General features: G+C 43.0%; 2 protein-coding genes across 15 annotated transcripts in view; one reads left to right on the plus strand and one right to left on the minus strand.

Moving 5' to 3' along the window:
* TMEM71 (transmembrane protein 71) overlaps nucleotides 1–6,649 on the minus strand; it is a 37,874-nt gene extending 31,225 nt beyond the window's left edge. The window contains exons 1-4 of one of the 3 annotated variants that reach the window (XM_025265524.3): nucleotides 6,633–6,649; nucleotides 3,552–3,612; nucleotides 3,329–3,424; nucleotides 578–712 (exon numbers count right to left, since the gene is read on the minus strand). The gene's annotated coding sequence lies outside the window, so the exon portion shown is untranslated. Of the gene's footprint in view, nucleotides 1–560; nucleotides 713–3,328; nucleotides 3,425–3,551; nucleotides 3,613–6,632 lie in introns of all 3 variants that reach the window. The other 2 variants (XM_044928848.2, XM_025265525.3) reach the window with 2 other exon arrangements.
* Nucleotides 6,650–14,310: 7,661 nt separating this feature from the next.
* Nucleotides 14,311–17,627, plus strand: part of PHF20L1 (PHD finger protein 20 like 1) — a 72,830-nt gene continuing 69,513 nt past the window's right edge. For 5 of the 12 annotated variants that reach the window (XM_025265544.3, XM_025265545.3, XM_006079345.4 and 2 more), the window contains exons 1-2: nucleotides 14,315–14,617; nucleotides 16,759–16,878. In XM_025265544.3, coding sequence (XP_025121329.3) covers nucleotides 16,796–16,878 — 83 coding nt within the window. In that variant the 5' untranslated portion in view covers nucleotides 14,315–14,617; nucleotides 16,759–16,795. Of the gene's footprint in view, nucleotides 14,618–16,758; nucleotides 16,879–17,627 lie in introns of those variants that run through there. The other 7 variants (XM_044928851.2, XM_044928854.2, XM_044928855.2 and 4 more) reach the window with 4 other exon arrangements.

A 17,627-nucleotide genomic window follows, 5' to 3' on the forward strand; every position in this document is an offset into this window, starting at 1 on the left:
CACAGGGTAATGGAGAGTCACCCAGACAGAGATATAAACTCTGTCTGCCATACTAGCTGTGTCCCCAGTTTATGACTTAACTTCTGAGTTGTAACTTTCTCATTACGTTTATAAATGTAATAATATGTATGTTACCGAATGGCCTGGAACATTAAATGAGGTTTTAAAAAATGAGACTTAAGTGAGTCCTCAGCTCAGATGTCCGAGATGGATTCCTTGTTTGTTTTCTGTAAATCAGCTTCCCTTCTGAGGCATCAGTCACCAGGCTGCAGAAAAGTTAATCTCATTATTTCTTGGGGGTTTCCTTTCCCCCTGAGGTTAGGGGGAAAGGCAGAGTCTTCTGTAGAACACCCCCAGGCAGGAAAAGCTATTAGGAGGCAAGTCCATCTAGTCTGTGGTCGGCAGCTTTCAAAGCTGACCCCTAAGAATCCTTTGCAAAATCCCCTCCCCTTCAGTGAGGGCCGAGGCTAATAATTTGCCTCTTCTAAATAGAACAAGACAAAAGTGATGGGTTGCCACTACTGTGCTTAGGTTACAAAAGTTGGAGGCATCTGTCTTACCACTTTGTCTTACTCACTTGGATGGAGCAAGCTGTCATGTTGGAGAAGGATCTGAAAGTTGTCTCAAAAGTTGTCCTGAATCCATGAGCCAAGAATGCAGCCAACAACCAGGTCAGTGAGCTTTATAAAAGTGGAATGGTGGTTGCCCGGGACTGGGAGGAGGAGAAAACAGGGGAGTGTTGGTCAAAAGATGCAAAGTTTATGCAAAGATAAATAAGTCCTAGAGATCTACTGAACAGCATAATACTTACAATTAACAATACTACATTGCATACTTAAAAACTTGCTAAGAAGGCAGATCTTATGTTAAGTGACCTATCACAAAACAGATAGATTGATAGATAGATAGTAGATAGATAGAGCAGGAGGAAATTTTTGAAGGTGATGGATATATATTTATTGGCATTGATTTTAGTGGTGGTTTCGTGGGTGTATATTTATCTCTAAACTTAGACTGTGTACATTAAATATGTTCAGCTTTTTCTATGTCAATCATGCCTCAGTATGGTTGTAAAGTAATTTTTTTAAAGTAGTTTTAAAAAAAGCTTCTGGAAAATATAAGTTTTCAAAATAGAAATCATTATAAATTCTTTAAGCAATAATGGGCTTTGAAACTACTCAAAAAACACCTGTTCTCATCATTTATGAAAATAATATTCCTTGGAAACCTTTTGGTCACATAACATTTCATAAAACTTGGTCCTAAGTCTGTGTCTCAGAAACTTTAATGTACTGTGAATCACTTGGGGATTTTGTAGAAGTGAGTAGGTCTAAAGTAGCAATAGAGATTCTGTATTTGTAAGCCGTTCCTGGGCTTCCCTGGTGGTTCAGACAGTGAAGAACCTGCCTGCAATGTGGGAGACCTGGGTTTGATCCCTGGGTTGGGAAGATGCCCTGGAGAAGGGCATGGCAACCCGCTCGAGTATTCTTGCCTGGAGAATCATCACTGACAAAAGAGCTTCGCGGGCTACTGTTCATGGGGTTGTAAAGAGTCGGACATGACTGAGCGACTAAGCACACACACACAACCAGCTCCTGGTGAAAACACTGGAGTTCACACACTGTTTTTTGGTGAGCAGGATGCTAGTGAGTACACTTTGGGAAATGCTAATAGTACTTGGTGCATGTCATGAATTAATTTTAAAATACTATAAGCAATAAATAAACATGCCTGCATGCTTGCTTAACTCCTTCAAGTACTCATGATTTCCCTTCCTACCTAAGCCTCACCCGCCTCTGGATTTCTGTGTCTCATTGAATGGCATCACCTTCCATTCAACTGCTCAGGTCAGGAGACTAGGAGCAGTCAACAGTGTTCCCTCTGTAGCCCTTGAATGAGACTCTCTCCATCTCCACTGTCAGTTCTGGTGCTCCAGAGGCCACCTTCTCTCATCTGGACTTCAGTACCAACTTTCTGTCGTCTGCCTCTTCCGAATACATCCCCCAAATCCGGGTTCCCAACCTTTGGGATATAATGCCTGATGATCTGAGGCTGGAGCTGATGTAACAATAATAGAAATGAAGTGTGCAATAACTGGAATGTGCTGGAATCATCTGGAAAACACCCCCCACCCCACAGTTGTATGTGGAAAAACTTTCTTCCACGAAACCAGTCCCTGGTGGCAAAAAGTTTGGGGACTGCTGCTCTAAGCCACAGCCAGAATGATCTGTGCAATGTAAATATCTGATTACGTTGTTCCTCTGATTAAATACTTCAGTGGTTTGTCATTACTCCTCTCTCAGATCAAGTTCAAAGTCCCTTCCAGTATCTACAAGGCCCTGGGAGGTCCAGTACTGTCTATTTTCCAGCCTCTCTTTCCCTCACCACACCCCATCTTTCTAGAATTCAATCATGGTGGCTTTTTGTTTTTTCAGGTTCTCCAGCTTAGTTCCGGAGAAGGCAATGGCACCCCACTCCAGTCCTCTTGCCTGGAAAATCCCATGGATGGAGGAGCCTGGTAGGCTGCAGTCCGTGGGGTAGCTAAGAGTCGGACACGACTGCGGGACTTCACTTTCACTTTTCATTTTCATGCATTGGAGAAGGAAATGGCAACCCACTCCCGTGTTCTTGCCTGGAGAATCCCAGGGACGGGGAAGCCTGATGGGCTGCCATCTACGGGGTCACACAGAGTTGGACGCGACTGAAGCAACTTAGCAGCAGCAGCAGCAGCTTAGTTCCACCTCAAACTCTTTGAACACGCTATTTCCTTTGCCCCTGGCCATCTCCTTCCCCAGCCACTGTCTCTCCTACTCATCTTTTAGATGCAAATAGCTCTTTCTCAGAGCAGAGCTATAGCTTTCCAGGTGGCACAGTGGTAAAGAATCCACCTACCAATGCAGGAGACACAAGAGATGCCGGTTTGATCCCTGGGTTGGGAAGATCACCTGGAGTAGGAAATGGCAACCCACTCCAGTACTCTTGCCTGGAGAATCCCTGTTCAGAAGAGCATGGTGGGTTATAGTCCATGGGGTCTCAAAGAGTTGGACACAGTGGAGCAACTGAGCATACATAGTAAGAGTCAAAGCCCAAATCTTAGTGGCTTGTAGTAATTATCACGTATTGTCCCACATAGCGGCTTTATGTATCAATGTGGTTAAGCTGACCGTATGTCTCAGAGTTCCTTCTCTGTATGTCCCTCTAGGATGGGCCACAATTGCAATTAGTACAAGAGTTGGAAGGCGGGTATTCAGCAGGATCCATGGTATTCCTTGGAAGGTCCATGTGGCTCAGGACTCACTGTTGCTCATGCAAAATTTCACAGACCTACCTACTGGCTCACTGCATGCACTGGACCCATAGCTCTGATCCCCGAGGGATGGTTTCCTTCAGCTTCCCAAATCCTGGTCCAGGAGTGAGAGTGGCTCTATAGCAGGGCAATCATGGCAATAAAGTTAGAAGCTTAGAGATGGGAAGAGGCCAATGTGGGTTTCAGTGATAGATGGAGTCATGTTCCAGCTGGTTCTCCAGGGATTCCAGTGGTCCCCACTCACCTTACTTCCTGGCAACTGTTTGATCCTGACCAATCCCCTTATAACTTCTGGTTCAGCATCCCTGCAACAACAAAAAATAAACTGAAACTTCCTTACTAGTGTCTGAAATTGTTCCCTTCTCCCTCAAAAACCTAACGCAAAGAAACTGTATAAACAGAACATGTATACCTAACATAATCTCAGATTGTCTGGACCACACTCTTGGTTCACAACCTGGCCCCCATACACAGAAAGCAAGGACACACCAAAGAAGGAGACAGAGAACTCCAGACCGATAGTTGGCAGGCTGAATAAACAATGGAACCTACCTCCAAGACTTGTCCTGAGCACCACAAGATGAGTAGAGTTCTGTACCCACCTGACTGAATCTCCAAAGTTTACATAGATGTTTTAACCTGATTTAGTCATGTATTCAGTCCAGGTTGTCCCAATAACAACTTACTCTCTCAAAGCTGCATCACTAAAAGTGACTCGCTTGGCAGGAACAGTGGGCAGAACAAATATTCCAAAGACAGAGGGTGGGGGTTTGGGGGTAGGAAGAGTGAGTAACCTTCCATTGGCTGGATCCAGCCCACAGGTCACCCTTTGGTCACATTCTGTCCATGACCTCCTCCAATAACCACACATTTCCTTGTAGCATCTTTATAAGCAAACGGTAAGGAGCCCAATTTTTCTTCCTATTGTGTGGATGATCGATCACACATGTTTACACTGTTCACTTCAGTAACTCACATCTTTCTACCAGCCAACTGTGTGATTAGTGGTAAGCAAGGGCAACAGATTTTTTTTTCAATGCATTTAAGTACCTTGCATTTTCACAGACTTTGTATTGTCACCAAAAGAAAATTCTCTTCTAAAAGCAAGTCTCTTAAATAGTAATAATAATCATATCTGCAAAAATAAAATAAAATTGTCTAAGAGTCAATGCTTATTTAAAAAAATTATACTTTCCATCATTCCTGATGATTCTGCCTCTTAGCTTGAATCTGACCAACACATCTTGCCCTATATCGGCTGCAAGTTGGCTGTAGTTCTGCCCCTCAGGCCTTTATTCCAGGAACCAGGCTGGTGGATCAGCCCCTGGGGGTGGGGTGGGGAGGACATGTCTTGAGTTGGCACTTGAAATTTCCACTTGTATTTATTGGTCAAAGCAGATCATGCAGTCAGCCTCAGTGTCAGTGGGGCAAGTACACGTCTCCACAGAAAGCACTGCAAGTCACAAGGCAATGAATGGGGACTGGAGTAGATGTATGTAGGGAAGAAAGGGAATAGCTTGAAATGATTATGTAATTTATAGCCCTCCATCTCGGTCACAAATATTTACCTCCTCTCTAACTTTCAAAAATGCTGAGAGGATGTATCTCCACAGAGAACACCCCCAAATCCCATTCAATCATGACCACAGATTTCAAGTCTAGAATCTTCTAATATTTCTATATTGGTTCCTTTTTATATGGAGATTTCTGAACCATCTTGCGCCCTACACCCAACATTCAATACTTGAAGAAGGACAGGATATTTCCCCCCTAAACTTTCCCCTTTAGAAAGGGGATTAATGGCAGACACACAGCAATGGCTGTTCCATAGAAATTCTATAACTGAATAGTCAAGACACTCCAAGAGCCCTACACCCAGCAAATGGAAGATGCTCCTGATAAGACCCTAATTCTACTCCCGAGGTGTGGCAACCCAGGCAATTATTTGTGGCTCTTGGTTTTACCCTCTGGAAAGTAAGTCATTCCTTTTCCTTACTCTCCTTGACCACCTCTGAAGATGAGGGGATATGCCTTCTTTGGGAACAGAGCAACTTTCTCAGTCCACTTTCTGTTCCTAGGAGTAGGAAAGTGGGAGAAGTCCTCTGAAATCTTGAATTGTTATAATGTCTTTGATACCAAGCCAGTACCTCTTTGGCTGTGCATTCTGTCAAAAACATAGTCAACCATTTAAAAAAATTTATTTATTTTTGGCTGTGCTGGGTCTTCATTGCAGCCTGGGCTTTTCTCTAGTTGCAACAAGTGGGGGCTGCTATCTAGTTGCTGTGAGTGGGCTTCTCGTTGGGTGCCTGCTCTTATCGCAGAGCACAGGGCTCTAGGGCACGCAGGCTTCGGTAGTTGTGCCTCCTGGGCTCTCGAGTGCAGGCTCAGTAGTTGTGGTGCATGGCTTACTTTCCCCACAACATGTGGACTCTTCCTGGACTAGGGATCGAATTCATATACCCTGCACTGGCAGGCGAATTCTTAACCACTGAACCACCAGGGAAGTCCTACATTAGATTTTCTTAAAACTGATGTTCTCAAACTGCCTTTGTTACTAATGTGTCTTTTTAGAATTTACATAATACTTCTTGCAGTTCTAATTGTCATGGGAGTACTTTTTAAAGGGAGAGTTGGAGACAGACAAGAAACAGACTGAGAAACTGGGGGGTGGGGAGTTTGTAGAGGAGGAAGATAGAGACAGATTAGTTAGTGAAAGGCCTGTAATAAAGTCTTAATAAAAGCTTGCATTCTTGGCAGCGAGAACAATGCCTTACTCATCTCCATGATCTCCAGCAGCAAATAGAGGACTTGAAGCAAAGTGAGTCTTCAGAAAATGTGTGTTTTCATAGAATCACAGAGAGGGAACTAGAGAACCCCCAGAGATGACAGTGATCAGATATAAGGGTCCGCATGAAAGGTGAGAAAGGAACATTTGGAAACATCTGGCATTTGTGTATCAATTTTCATTTGGAAAACATATAAGGCTGCTTCCTTCTAATTTAATCCTCATTACAACTCCGTGAAGTAGACTTAAGATTCTCATGTATGTGTGAGGAAAGGAAAATCAGAGAAGTGTCTAGACCCCAACCACTCTGGTAACAGTGTCAGGTCTAACATACAATTTCTGGTATTCTTAATCTCTGCTTTTCATACGCTTTCTTATTTTAAGTTGCCATTAAAAGACAACAGAAATACAACAAAGGAATACATTAATGGATTGATTTCCTTCAAATATATAGTCTCCTATGATCTTCACGGTACTTATAGTTCTCAAAAATAGATAAATAAAAAGGAAAGCACATAAAAGAAATCAAAGGATGTTTACCTCTTTCCTGGGGACACTGGCTCTGTTGAATGTTTTGCAAACTGCAAAAGAGGAAGTAATCTAATACCTGACCACAAGGTTGGATTGCCTCAGTGTTTTTTCACTAAGACAAAACTGTGGACTGCGGCAACACATGTCCTAACAAGTTCTCCGCCCTGGTCCAGCCCTCTCCCATCCCCCATAGGTAGAACTCTCTTTCATCTGAGTGTCTGGACAGTTACCTTGGAGATATTGATATTGTTTTCTGGTCCTGACCAACAGGACAGATACTTAGTCAAATTGCAAGTGACCAGTTAGAGCACATATTTTGACCCTGAATATGCCTTCACGCTGTATCAAGATGACCTGTTAGTGTGTTGGTCTACTGGACTACACTGTTAATGCCTTTGACCAAGAATTAAGCTTATTCATCCTCATGCTTCTTGGGCCTAGCGCTGAACTTGGCACATTGCCAATGTTCAACAACTGCTGTGGAAGAATTGGAAGGAGCATGCTATTTGTGATTTGTCAGAGTTTGAATCAGAACTAGAAAGAGTATGCATCAACAGATGAGTGGATAAAGATGATGTGGTATATGGGGAACGGAATATAATGGAATACCCACTCAGCCATAAAGAAAGGATGAAATTTTTGCCATCTGTAGCAACACGGATGGACTTGGCATTATGCTAAGTGAAACAAGTTAGACAGAGAGACAAATACTGTATGATATCACTTATATGTGGAATCCAAAAAATACAAGAGACTAGTGAACAATAACAAAAAAGAAGCAGACTACTCACAGATGTAGAGAACAAGTTAGCGGCTGCAAACTGTCATTTGGAGTTAGAATCAGTATAAGTCAGTGGCAAACAGTATCAGTTGTTTTTGTTGTCTGTTTCCCATTTTCTTTCCAGTAACAGCGCCTCTGTTTTCTTTAAAGGACCCACTTATCCCCATCTCTCAGTCCTTAAGGTTGGGGCTAGGCTCCATTTCCACTGGCTTGGTTGGGGATTGGACCCAGGTTCATGACAAATCAGTGTAAGTCATTTCCAAGGCCACTACATTTGGCTCAGAAGTGGGCACCTGATTCAATTTAGACCAATGAGAGAATGATGTCTAGGACACATTTGTATGTTCTTTAAGATGTTTCAGTGACAAGTCGGAAGCTGTTGGGGACCTGGAGGATGTGGATCCCAAGAATCAAGCTAATCCATAGAAAGCAGAATGCCAGGTATTATCATTTGATCCCTAATTCAAACCACCCCAGAAGGCAAAATATCCCATCTCCCCTTTTAATTCCACAAACAAAAATTCCATTTATGCTTAGGTCTGTTTGTATTGAATTTTTGTCTCATGCAACCACAAGACTCTTAACACACTGCAGGTATGAAACTTCCATGTACATAAGAATCATTTAGGAAGGCTTTTAAAATGCAGATTTTCAGTCTCTATGGCCAAGATACAGGTTAGGGCCCATGAACTTGCGTTTTAACAAACAGCCTGAGTGGGTCTAATGCCAATGATTGATGGACCAATGCTAGAGAAACACAGAGAGTTCATGAAAGTGATAACAGTAAACAACAATAATCAGAGTCAGAGGAATTTCAGAGTATTAGCACGTGCATGCATGGCAAGTCACTTCAGTCACGTCAGACTCTGCGACTCCATGGACTGTAGCCCGCCAGGCTCCTCTGTCCATGGGATTCTCCAGGCAGGAATAGTGGGGTGGGTTGCCATGCCCTCCTCCAGGGGATCTTCCCGACCCAGGGACTGAACCCACGGCTCTTATGTCTCCGGCATTGGCTGGCAGGTTCTTTACCATTAGCGCCACCTGGGAAGCCCGTTGACATCGTACCTGGAAGTAAGGGGCTCATCCTCGTTTAGTTATCAAAAATGGGAAAATTCATTGAGGAATCAGGAGTTTATTTCATATTCAATTCTTTTCCATTTAGGAAATCTCTGATTTCTCTCCCTTTTCCCCCCCTGCTTTACGTAGCATGATCATATGTCTCAGTTTGTCCAGGACTGCCCAGATATCCACCTGTTGTTCTGGTATAATTATTAATCGCACTTCTTCCCATTCTTAAAATTGTCCCTGGTTTGGATGATACATTTTATGGTCACTCCATTGCTTCAGGGCAATCTACACAAGTTCTTTGTCATTCAGGCCTCTTACTGTGTTTTTCCAAGTTTTTTTCTGAGCCAAACTTTTTTTTTTTTTTCTATTTTATGACCTTTACTAGCAGAGACTGAAATCATTAATTACTGCCAAGTCTAAAATCCTCAAAAATCTCAGGAACCCAGGTAGCTTTGGAATAGGATATAAACTTCGAGTAAAATAAATAAATTTGTCTAGAATGTCTCATCGTTCTCAGGGCTGACTCATTCTAGGAAAGCAGCCTATGAACCCAGAATCCCAATGGGAAATGCATTAGGAATGTGAGTAGAACTCCGTGTGTGAATATACAGGAGAGATGATATCGCTAAGGCAGGTTCATACTGGGTCTAGGGGCCAAACTGCCAGAGATTAATTCGGAAACAACTATCACTTCTGGTCAATTGATTAAAGGATACGGTGCTAGATAGACGACAGAACCAAATTCTTTGGCAGGTGAAGAATGTGACATTAGTACCATTTTCAAAGATTTGTAAGTGGAATAGATAATGTGCAAAGGATGTTTCTTTCAGTAGGTTAAGTTTCTACCAGTCTATTTTTTAAAAATTTAAATTGCTTCAATTTTCTCTCTAATTATACGTATTAAAGCAATACACACAAAATAGCTTTCTTGTGTTTTATATGTAATTAAGGAATACCTGGTGTTTAGTAATGACCTCTTCTCTTAAGTTAGGTATAGACAGTTCTTGACTATTCCAGGAGATGTTATGGTTCCATATGCATATTTTTAATGTTGGAGGAATTTAGTTCAATGATTTCTATCTAAGGACCCTTGTTTCAAGATAATTTGCCCACTGCTTGTTTGGTTCCACTCAAACACAGCTGTAAATTCTTTCTATCTAAATTTGGAGATGAAGTAACTGATGGCTAACATTTACCATCTGGATGAGGGGTGTGTTGGGTGGGAGAGAACAGAGAGGACAGGGCGATGCATAGCTTCACTGTATAGCTGGGGCGTCAGCTCTAGACTTATCTATATCTCGCATCCCTTTCCTGGTTCTGACCTTTGACTTTCTAGAGTCAAAAGCAGCAATGCTAGCCTATAGGAGCTTTCTATCAATCTTATAGGGCTTAATGTCCCCTTTTTAGAGCTAATACTATGTTAAGACCCACTGTACTTCTCTGAAATTAAATCCATAAATAAAAATAATCAAACTCTACATTGAAAAACTCCACATAGATTTTTTTAAAAAAATCAGTACAATGTCATATGATAAATTAAAAATACATTATTTATGAAAATAACTCAATAAAAATAATATACATCTCAGTACACAGGTGTTCAGCCTCGACTCACAGAGCCACAATAAAGTGGTCAAGTGCCAGCATAGAAATTTAGGTTTATCCTGAATGTAACAGCTATAAAATGCAGAGTGACAGGTGTGTTCTATCAGTGCTTCAGCTACTATGAGTGGCCCTGCCATTGGTGACACAATTTTAAAGGTGCAGTAAACTCTTGGTAATATACAAAGAGGAGTGCCTTCTGTCATGCTATACAGTGGTTTCAGTCCTTGAAAATGGAGTGTATGTTAAAACCTTGCAAAAATATTGTGTGCTTACAAGACTGAGTTCTATGCTGTGAAAATGGTGAACAGTTTCTTTTTTTTAATTAAAAAAATTTTTTTTTTTTTTTACCTATATGAATGGAGGAGCATTCAAAAGTCATGTATGACCTATGGAAATTCTTCAAGGTATGGGAGTAACTTATGCATTCCTGGAGGTTGGTTGCTCTCCCCACTAAGGTGGGGTGCCTCTCCACTCAGTTTCCACAGTGCCTTACCCCAGTCATGTGACAACTAAAATTACACACACTCACATTCCCGCCTCCCCCCCCGCCCCTGCCCTCCGCAGCCCCCTGCCAATCCAGCCCTGTCCATTTCTACGGAGCCCTTTAAAGGAAGGTATTGACTCCATTGAGAAGACTCACCCATACAATCCACTCAAGCCAGGAATCATTTACGTTAGACCTAGTTTCCATTTATTTTCTTTCAAATTACATTATTGGAGGGATATCTTGCTAAATTCCAATTAAAATGGAAGAATCATCTGTTCAGGGTAGATTGGTAGATTGTCAGCCAACTGTGGAGATTGGATAGAATCTCTGCTATCCTTCATGTATGTATTCTATTTAAATTACAACCTCAAATTTTCAGTGATGTAAAACAACAACTATACATATTTTTTCTCACCTACTGGTTTGTGGGTCAGTAGGGATTTTGCCAGGGTTCAGTTAGTTAGTTCTGGACTGAAATCAGAAATGTGATTACTGGTATTTCCAGTGCTGCTGGAAATTTTTTTTCTCATTTTGAGCATCACTAGCAGTTTCTGATACACATTTCTCAATGAGAGAGGCTAATTGGTATAGCTGAGAACAGAACTTTAGCTGCAAGGGAAACTGAGAACATAAGTTTCTTATATTTTCATCTAATTTAGTGCAAGGTTGAAGTTTTTGCCCTAAGACTCATAAGGTGGGTGTATATGTCAGTTTTCATTAGGTAACAAACAACTTTCAAAATTTCAATAGCTTAAACCAACAATTATTTTTCCTTATACTATATATCAGTTGTGGATTAGCGTCATCATAATCTTATTAGAATATGAGTTGTTAGAACAGTAACCATCTCAGAAATTGCATTTCACTGTGCCAGACACAGATAGCTTGGTGAATTGGCTTTTTAAATTACCAACTGGCTGTGACAAAACTTCCAATTTCATTTTATTAGCCAGAGCAAATCGAATGGTCACACATAATTCTAAGGAAGGTGCAAAATATAAACCTGCCATGTGTACAGAAGATTCTGGAAATATATGGTGTACTGTTCTAATGACAACCACGATGGGAAATTTCCCAAATATGGAAAGGGATTTCAGATACTGGTCAACAGAAAAACCAAGAAGACAAATGTCCACAGAGATTGTCTTATTTATATCTTTTCTGTATATTACCATCTTTCAGTGTAATTCAGTAGCTATTAGTAACATAGTAAGAGCTGATTGAATGTCTGTTGAATAAAGGACATGGATGTAATTATTTAAGTTACTGAATCTCACTATACTGGAAGCTTAAAGAGTGATACTTTGCTATTTTAACTCCACTATGTAAAGTGTGATCAGAGTATTGTGTTGTTTGTATGCAGTGTTACATTTAGAAAGCTTGAGAATCAAAGTGGCAACCTGGAAAGAGAAAAAAGATGTTTATCTCAAAATTCTTTCAACGTGTTCACTTGTTGGTTTCCCTAACAATAGGGACACTTTGTTCTATGACTAGTACAGAGTTTGGGTTATGGTAGGTGTTCAAGCGGAGAAGGCAATGGCAACCCACTCCAGTACTCTTGCCTGGAAAATCCCATGGACGGAGGAGCCTGGTAGGCTGCAGTCCATGGGGGTCACGAAGAGTCGGACATGACTGAGCAACTTCACTTTCACTTTTCACTTTCCTGCATTGGAGAAGGAAATGGCAGCCCACTCCAGTGTTCTTGCCTGGAGAATCCCAGGGACGGGGGAGCCTGATGGGCTGCTGTCTATGGGGTCGCAGAGTCGGACACGACTGAGGTGACTTAGTAGCAGCAGCAGCAGGTGTTCAAGAAAAGTAGTTCTGCTATCATTCTTCGTTTATTCTTAGGCTGTCATGCCCTCTCCAAGGGATCTTCCAGACCAGGGATTGAACCTGGGTTTCCCGCATTGCAGGCAGATTCTTTAGCATCTGAGCCATCAAGGAAGCCCCATTCTTAGGAAAGTCACTTCAGTTTAGTCATAGGTTCTTCAGCTGCACCCGTCCCTCACAGGCAGTTCAGTTCAGTTGCTCAGTCATGTCCGACTATTTGCAACCCCATGAATCACAGCACGCCAGGCTTCCCTGTCCATCAGCAGCTCCCGGAGTTCACTATCCAGCCATCTCCTCCTCTGTTGTCCCCTTCTCCTCCTGCCCCCAATCCCTCCCAGCATCAGGATCTTTTCCAATGAGTCAACTCTTCACATGAGGTGGCCAAAGTACTGGAGTTTCAGCCTCAGCATCAGTCCTTCCAATGAACACCCAGGACTGGTCTCCTTTAGGATGGACTGGATGGATCTCCTTGCAGTCCAAGGGACTCTCAAGAGTCTTCTCCAACACCACAGTTCAAAAGTATTAATTCTTCGGCGCTCAGCTTTCTTCACAGTTCAACTCTCACATCTATACATGACCACTGGAAAAACCATAGCCTTGACTAGACGGACCTTTGTTGGCAAAGTAATGTCTCTGCTTTTCAATATGCTGTCTAGGTTGGTCATAACTTTCCTTCCAAGGAGTAAGTGTCTTTTAATTTCAAGGCTGCAGTCACCATCTGCAGTGATTTTGGAGCCCCCCAAAATAAAGTCTGACACTGTTTCCACTGTTTGCCCATCTATTTGCCATGAAGTGATGGGACCAGATGCCATGATCTTCGTTTTCTGAACCTTGAGCTTTAAGCCAACTTTTTCACTCTCCTTTTTCACTTTCATCAAGAGGCTTTTTAGTTCCTCTTCACTTTCTGCCATAAGGGTAGTGTCATCTGCATATCTGAGGTTATTGATATTTCTCCTGGCAATCTTGATTCCAGCTTGTGCTTCTTCCAGCCCAGCGTTTCTCATGATGTACTCTGCATAGAAGTTAAATAAGCAGGGTGACAATATACAGCCTTGACGTACTCCTTTTCCTATTTGGAACCAGTCTGTTGTTCCATGTCCAGTTCTACTATTGCAACCCCACACAAAATGTCTTAGTAATATTTGCCTTTTGTGTTGTAAGGATCTCCTATGCTGCTGCTACTGCTACTGCTGCTGCTAAGTCGCTTCAGTCGTGTCCGACTCTGTGCGACCCCATAGACGGCAGCTCACCAGGCTCCCCCGTCCCTGGGATTCTCCAGGCAAGAACACTGGAGTGGGTTGCCATTTCCTTCTCTAATGAATGAAAGTGAAAAGTGAAAGTGAAGTCGCTCAGTCGTATCCGACTCGTAGCTACCCCATGGACTGCAGCCTACCAGGCTCCTCCGTCCATGGATTTTCCAGGCAAGAGTACTAGAGTGGGGTGCCATTGCCTTCTCCAAGGATCTCCTATAGAGGAATACAATTGTGCGATTGTAGTTGTCATGTGATGCACTCACAGCACACTGCCTGCTATAAAGGAGGCATTCAATAGACGTTTATTCACTTTTACAACAGTAACCACTTGCTCTCTTCTTTATGTGGAATGGGGGTGCAGTGTGCATACATCAATACAAAAGTTTGCCCAGGATGCAGCGATTGAGGAAATTTTGAGAGTCCGGTTAACAACAAATCAACAGCATTAACATTCAGTGGGCTTAGGCCTCATCTCCCAAAGGTTAAACACTTCACAACTGCCAATGAGGTGCCTGGGCCCGCGTTCCTCCGTTGCTAAACAGGGTCCCTGCAGCCAGCGGTCAGCCAACTGCCGCAAAGCCCCGCCTCCCAGGGCGGCCCTCCAATCGGTCGCGCGGCCCGCGCCCAACCCTCTTGCGTCACGTGATGCACCCAGGCCCGCTTCCGGCGCGTCGCGGGTGGCTGACGTCGCCGGGCCCGGCGTCGCGTCAGGGCTGGCCGGCGGCGGCGACGGCTGAGGAGGCGATGGCAGCGGACACCGAGCGGGCTTGAGCGCTCGGACCTGCTCCCTACCCGGCGCGACCCCGGGACCGACCCAGCGCTGCGGCCCCGGCTCGTTCCGATCCTGCTCCCTCCGCGACCGCTGCCTGGGCGGAGGCCGGTGGCGGAGGCCCGGGCTGGCCGTCCTGTTCGCGCCCCGGCTCGGCCCCGGACAGCCCGACAACTGTGCAAAAAAGAGGAGGCCGAGTCGGTAAGAGACAGCGGCGGCAGCAGAGCCTGGAGCCCGCCGAGCCCCCCGCCTGGCCGACCGGGACACCCCCGCGCTGGTGTCTTGTCTCTGGCCCGCGTCCCTCCCCGTAACTCGCCGCCCCTATTGTCTGGGCGCTGCCGCTCCGTCTCCCCCTCCCTTCCTTCCCCCGCCGCCTCTCGCCGGGGGCCGGACGGCTGTCAAACCCGGAGGCGTCTCCTACACCCTTCGAGCCGGGTCTGAGCCTTTCCTGTCGGTCTCTGGTCACCTCCCTCCCGCCCCGCATCACCAACCACCCCCGCTCCTTCCAACCACCACCGTTTCTTTGGCCCCGCGGCCATTCCCTGACCCCGGCTTCACTCTCCAGTGTGGTGTGTCTTCTCGCTAAATTTTCTCTTACTGCCGTTTGTCAGGTCCACAAGTTTCACAGTCCTTATATATTTTTGCTTTCTTGTTCGTTTTCCTTTCCAATTTTTTTTTTTACCCTCTTGGTTCTCTCTGTCCCCCTTTCTCTTTTGCTTCAAGTTTTACCCCTCATTAGAACTGTTTACTTGGTCTTTACTTTTCCTTAATTCACATCCCTCCCCATCTGCCCCTCTGCACTCAAGAAAAGGAAATCTTGGTTTTTCTGAAACCTCATCCAGAAGCACCTCTGAGGGGATTGTATGTCCTAACTTTGTCACTTCTTGAGGGTTCTAAGATTGATCCTAGAAAATGTTAGTGTAACTGGTCGGTTACTCTTCCTAAGTTTTCCTTGTGAAGAACAGCAGGAAAAGTGGATTCGATTTCTTCGCAAAACGTTTAAGTAACCGCCTTGGATGTTGCGGCACTGACCAGACCGTTATTAAAAATATTCATACTATTGTTTCTTTTATACCGAATACCCTCTGGCTGAGCTTGCTGTTAACTTTAATGCACTAATCTTCGCTGCTGCCATGGCCAGCAGGAGGATATCACCCCCGCCTCCTTCTCCCCACTGCTCGCCACTCCATGAGTATTTATGTTTGATTTTTACATTTTTTTTTATGGCATGTACTTTCCCTTACCTAGCAGATTCTTTCTAAGAGAAAAGGGCAGTTGGTTTTTATGCTTGCTGTTATGTCTTGTCCCTTTTCATTTGTGACAAAACCATTGAAAAAGCATGGTACAGTTGTGTGTTTTCTTCTTTAAACTGGGAGGGAGCATAGTCATATTTGTAATTCTTAATTTCAAAAAGGTTTTAAGGATTTCTCCTTTCCCACATTAGCAGTAGGTTTCTATTCCTGATTAAATATATTTTGATTAAGCTGTCTCAAAATGCATCCATCTTCCTCAGGTGCTAGTTTGTGAAAAAGAGACTACCAAGTGTGCTGAACATCCACTGGCCAAAATGATAGTGAATATTCTACATGTCCATGGTCTAGAGAGGAATAGATACTCCTTTGTAGTTTTTTGTTTGAACTACAGCCACTTTTATTGCCAATGTGGGTACTGTCTATATAGAAATACAGTAGAAGTTCTCAGAGTTAAAACTCTGTGTCATTGTTGCTTATTGAATATGAAGAAAATGAGATTTCCTCTGCAACTCTATGTTAGTTAAAATTATTGAATCATGTGCTACCAGGTGGGAGATCATAGGTGGTGAAAAATCCTAATCACTAGAGGAATTACTAAAATTTTTACTATAAGTGTGTGTACTGTTTCTTTCATCTTTATGTTCTTTAGTGTCTTATCAAGTGCTTTATATTATAAGGCACTCAATAAATATTAGTTGAAAAACTTGGTTAATTTATTCTCTTAAGAATTTCAGTAGTCATGTGCCAGATCACTCAGTTGTCTTGATTTTTCAAAGATGCAAAACATTTTCAACTGTTATCTTGAAGAATTTTCTTGGATATTTTCAAGTTAAAATTTAAAGCACTTCAACCATTAGTGTTAATCCTCATTTGTTCATTCTTTTAAAGTAGTTACCTTTTTAATGTCCTTTTTCTTAATTTATTAGTAAGATTGCCTGCAAGTTGCACAGTACTTTTATTGGCAATCATCATTCAAATTTCTTAAAAATTTGGTGGTTATTTTAACTTCTCACTTAATGTTTAAAAAATTGTTTAATCACTTGTGCCTTTTATGTATCAGAACCTAACATTTTTTTTTTCTCTCTTGAGGTAGTGAAAAGAGAATCCTGAAGAATAGGATCTCAAGATGAGTAAAAAGCCCCCAAATCGTCCTGGAATCACTTTTGAGATTGGTGCTCGTTTGGAGGCACTGGACTACTTACAAAAATGGTATGGAAAATACAGTAGAGCCCCTGAAGTAAAGCCCAGTGTCTGTAGTCTACATGGGTTGGTTAATTGCTCTTTTCCTGACAGTGGCAGAAACATTACCTTGTTCACATTTTGAATAAGCATATTCACTGTTTTTTAGTTTTCCTACTCTTCAACAGATTTTGCAGTTATCAGCAGTCTTGTGTACTTAATATGAGCTCTATGGGTGGTGGGAGAGAGAGTGGGTTAATCTAAATAACTAGGTTCCCAAGTTTTGTATAAAACTTGATATAAATCTGTTTTGGGGGGGCCTGTTTCATAGCTGTTTTTTCAAACTACAGAATATGTTGATGGTTAGCATAGTTATCATTGACTATTCCACCTGAAACCAAAACCCAGTATCTCTCTTTCCTCCTCAGAATGTGGTGACCTAAAGGTGAGTTTTCACTGTTTCCAGTTTTAAATGAGTAATCCTTTCAGGCCTTCTCTTATTTCTTCTCCTCTATCTGCCATTTCTACCTCTGCCTGTGATAAGTGGTGAATTCAGATAGTCCCAGCCAACCCTTGCATACGGTGTAGGAGAAATTGGTTACGTGGCGTAAAGTCACTGCCCAGAAAGGAGAGAAAGAAAAATAGCATACACCCGGATTGCTGCACCACAGTAGGAATAAGAAATCTCTCTTTCTGCTCGGGAATGCCTTCCTCATTCTCATTAGCTGGTCTCTAGCTCTGCTCTCTGGGTGGATGTCTCTTGGTGCCATTCTCAGGCC

The sequence above is a fragment of the Bubalus bubalis genome, chromosome 15, assembly GCF_019923935.1.
Source record: "Bubalus bubalis isolate 160015118507 breed Murrah chromosome 15, NDDB_SH_1, whole genome shotgun sequence".
Taxonomy (NCBI): domain Eukaryota; kingdom Metazoa; phylum Chordata; class Mammalia; order Artiodactyla; family Bovidae; genus Bubalus; species Bubalus bubalis.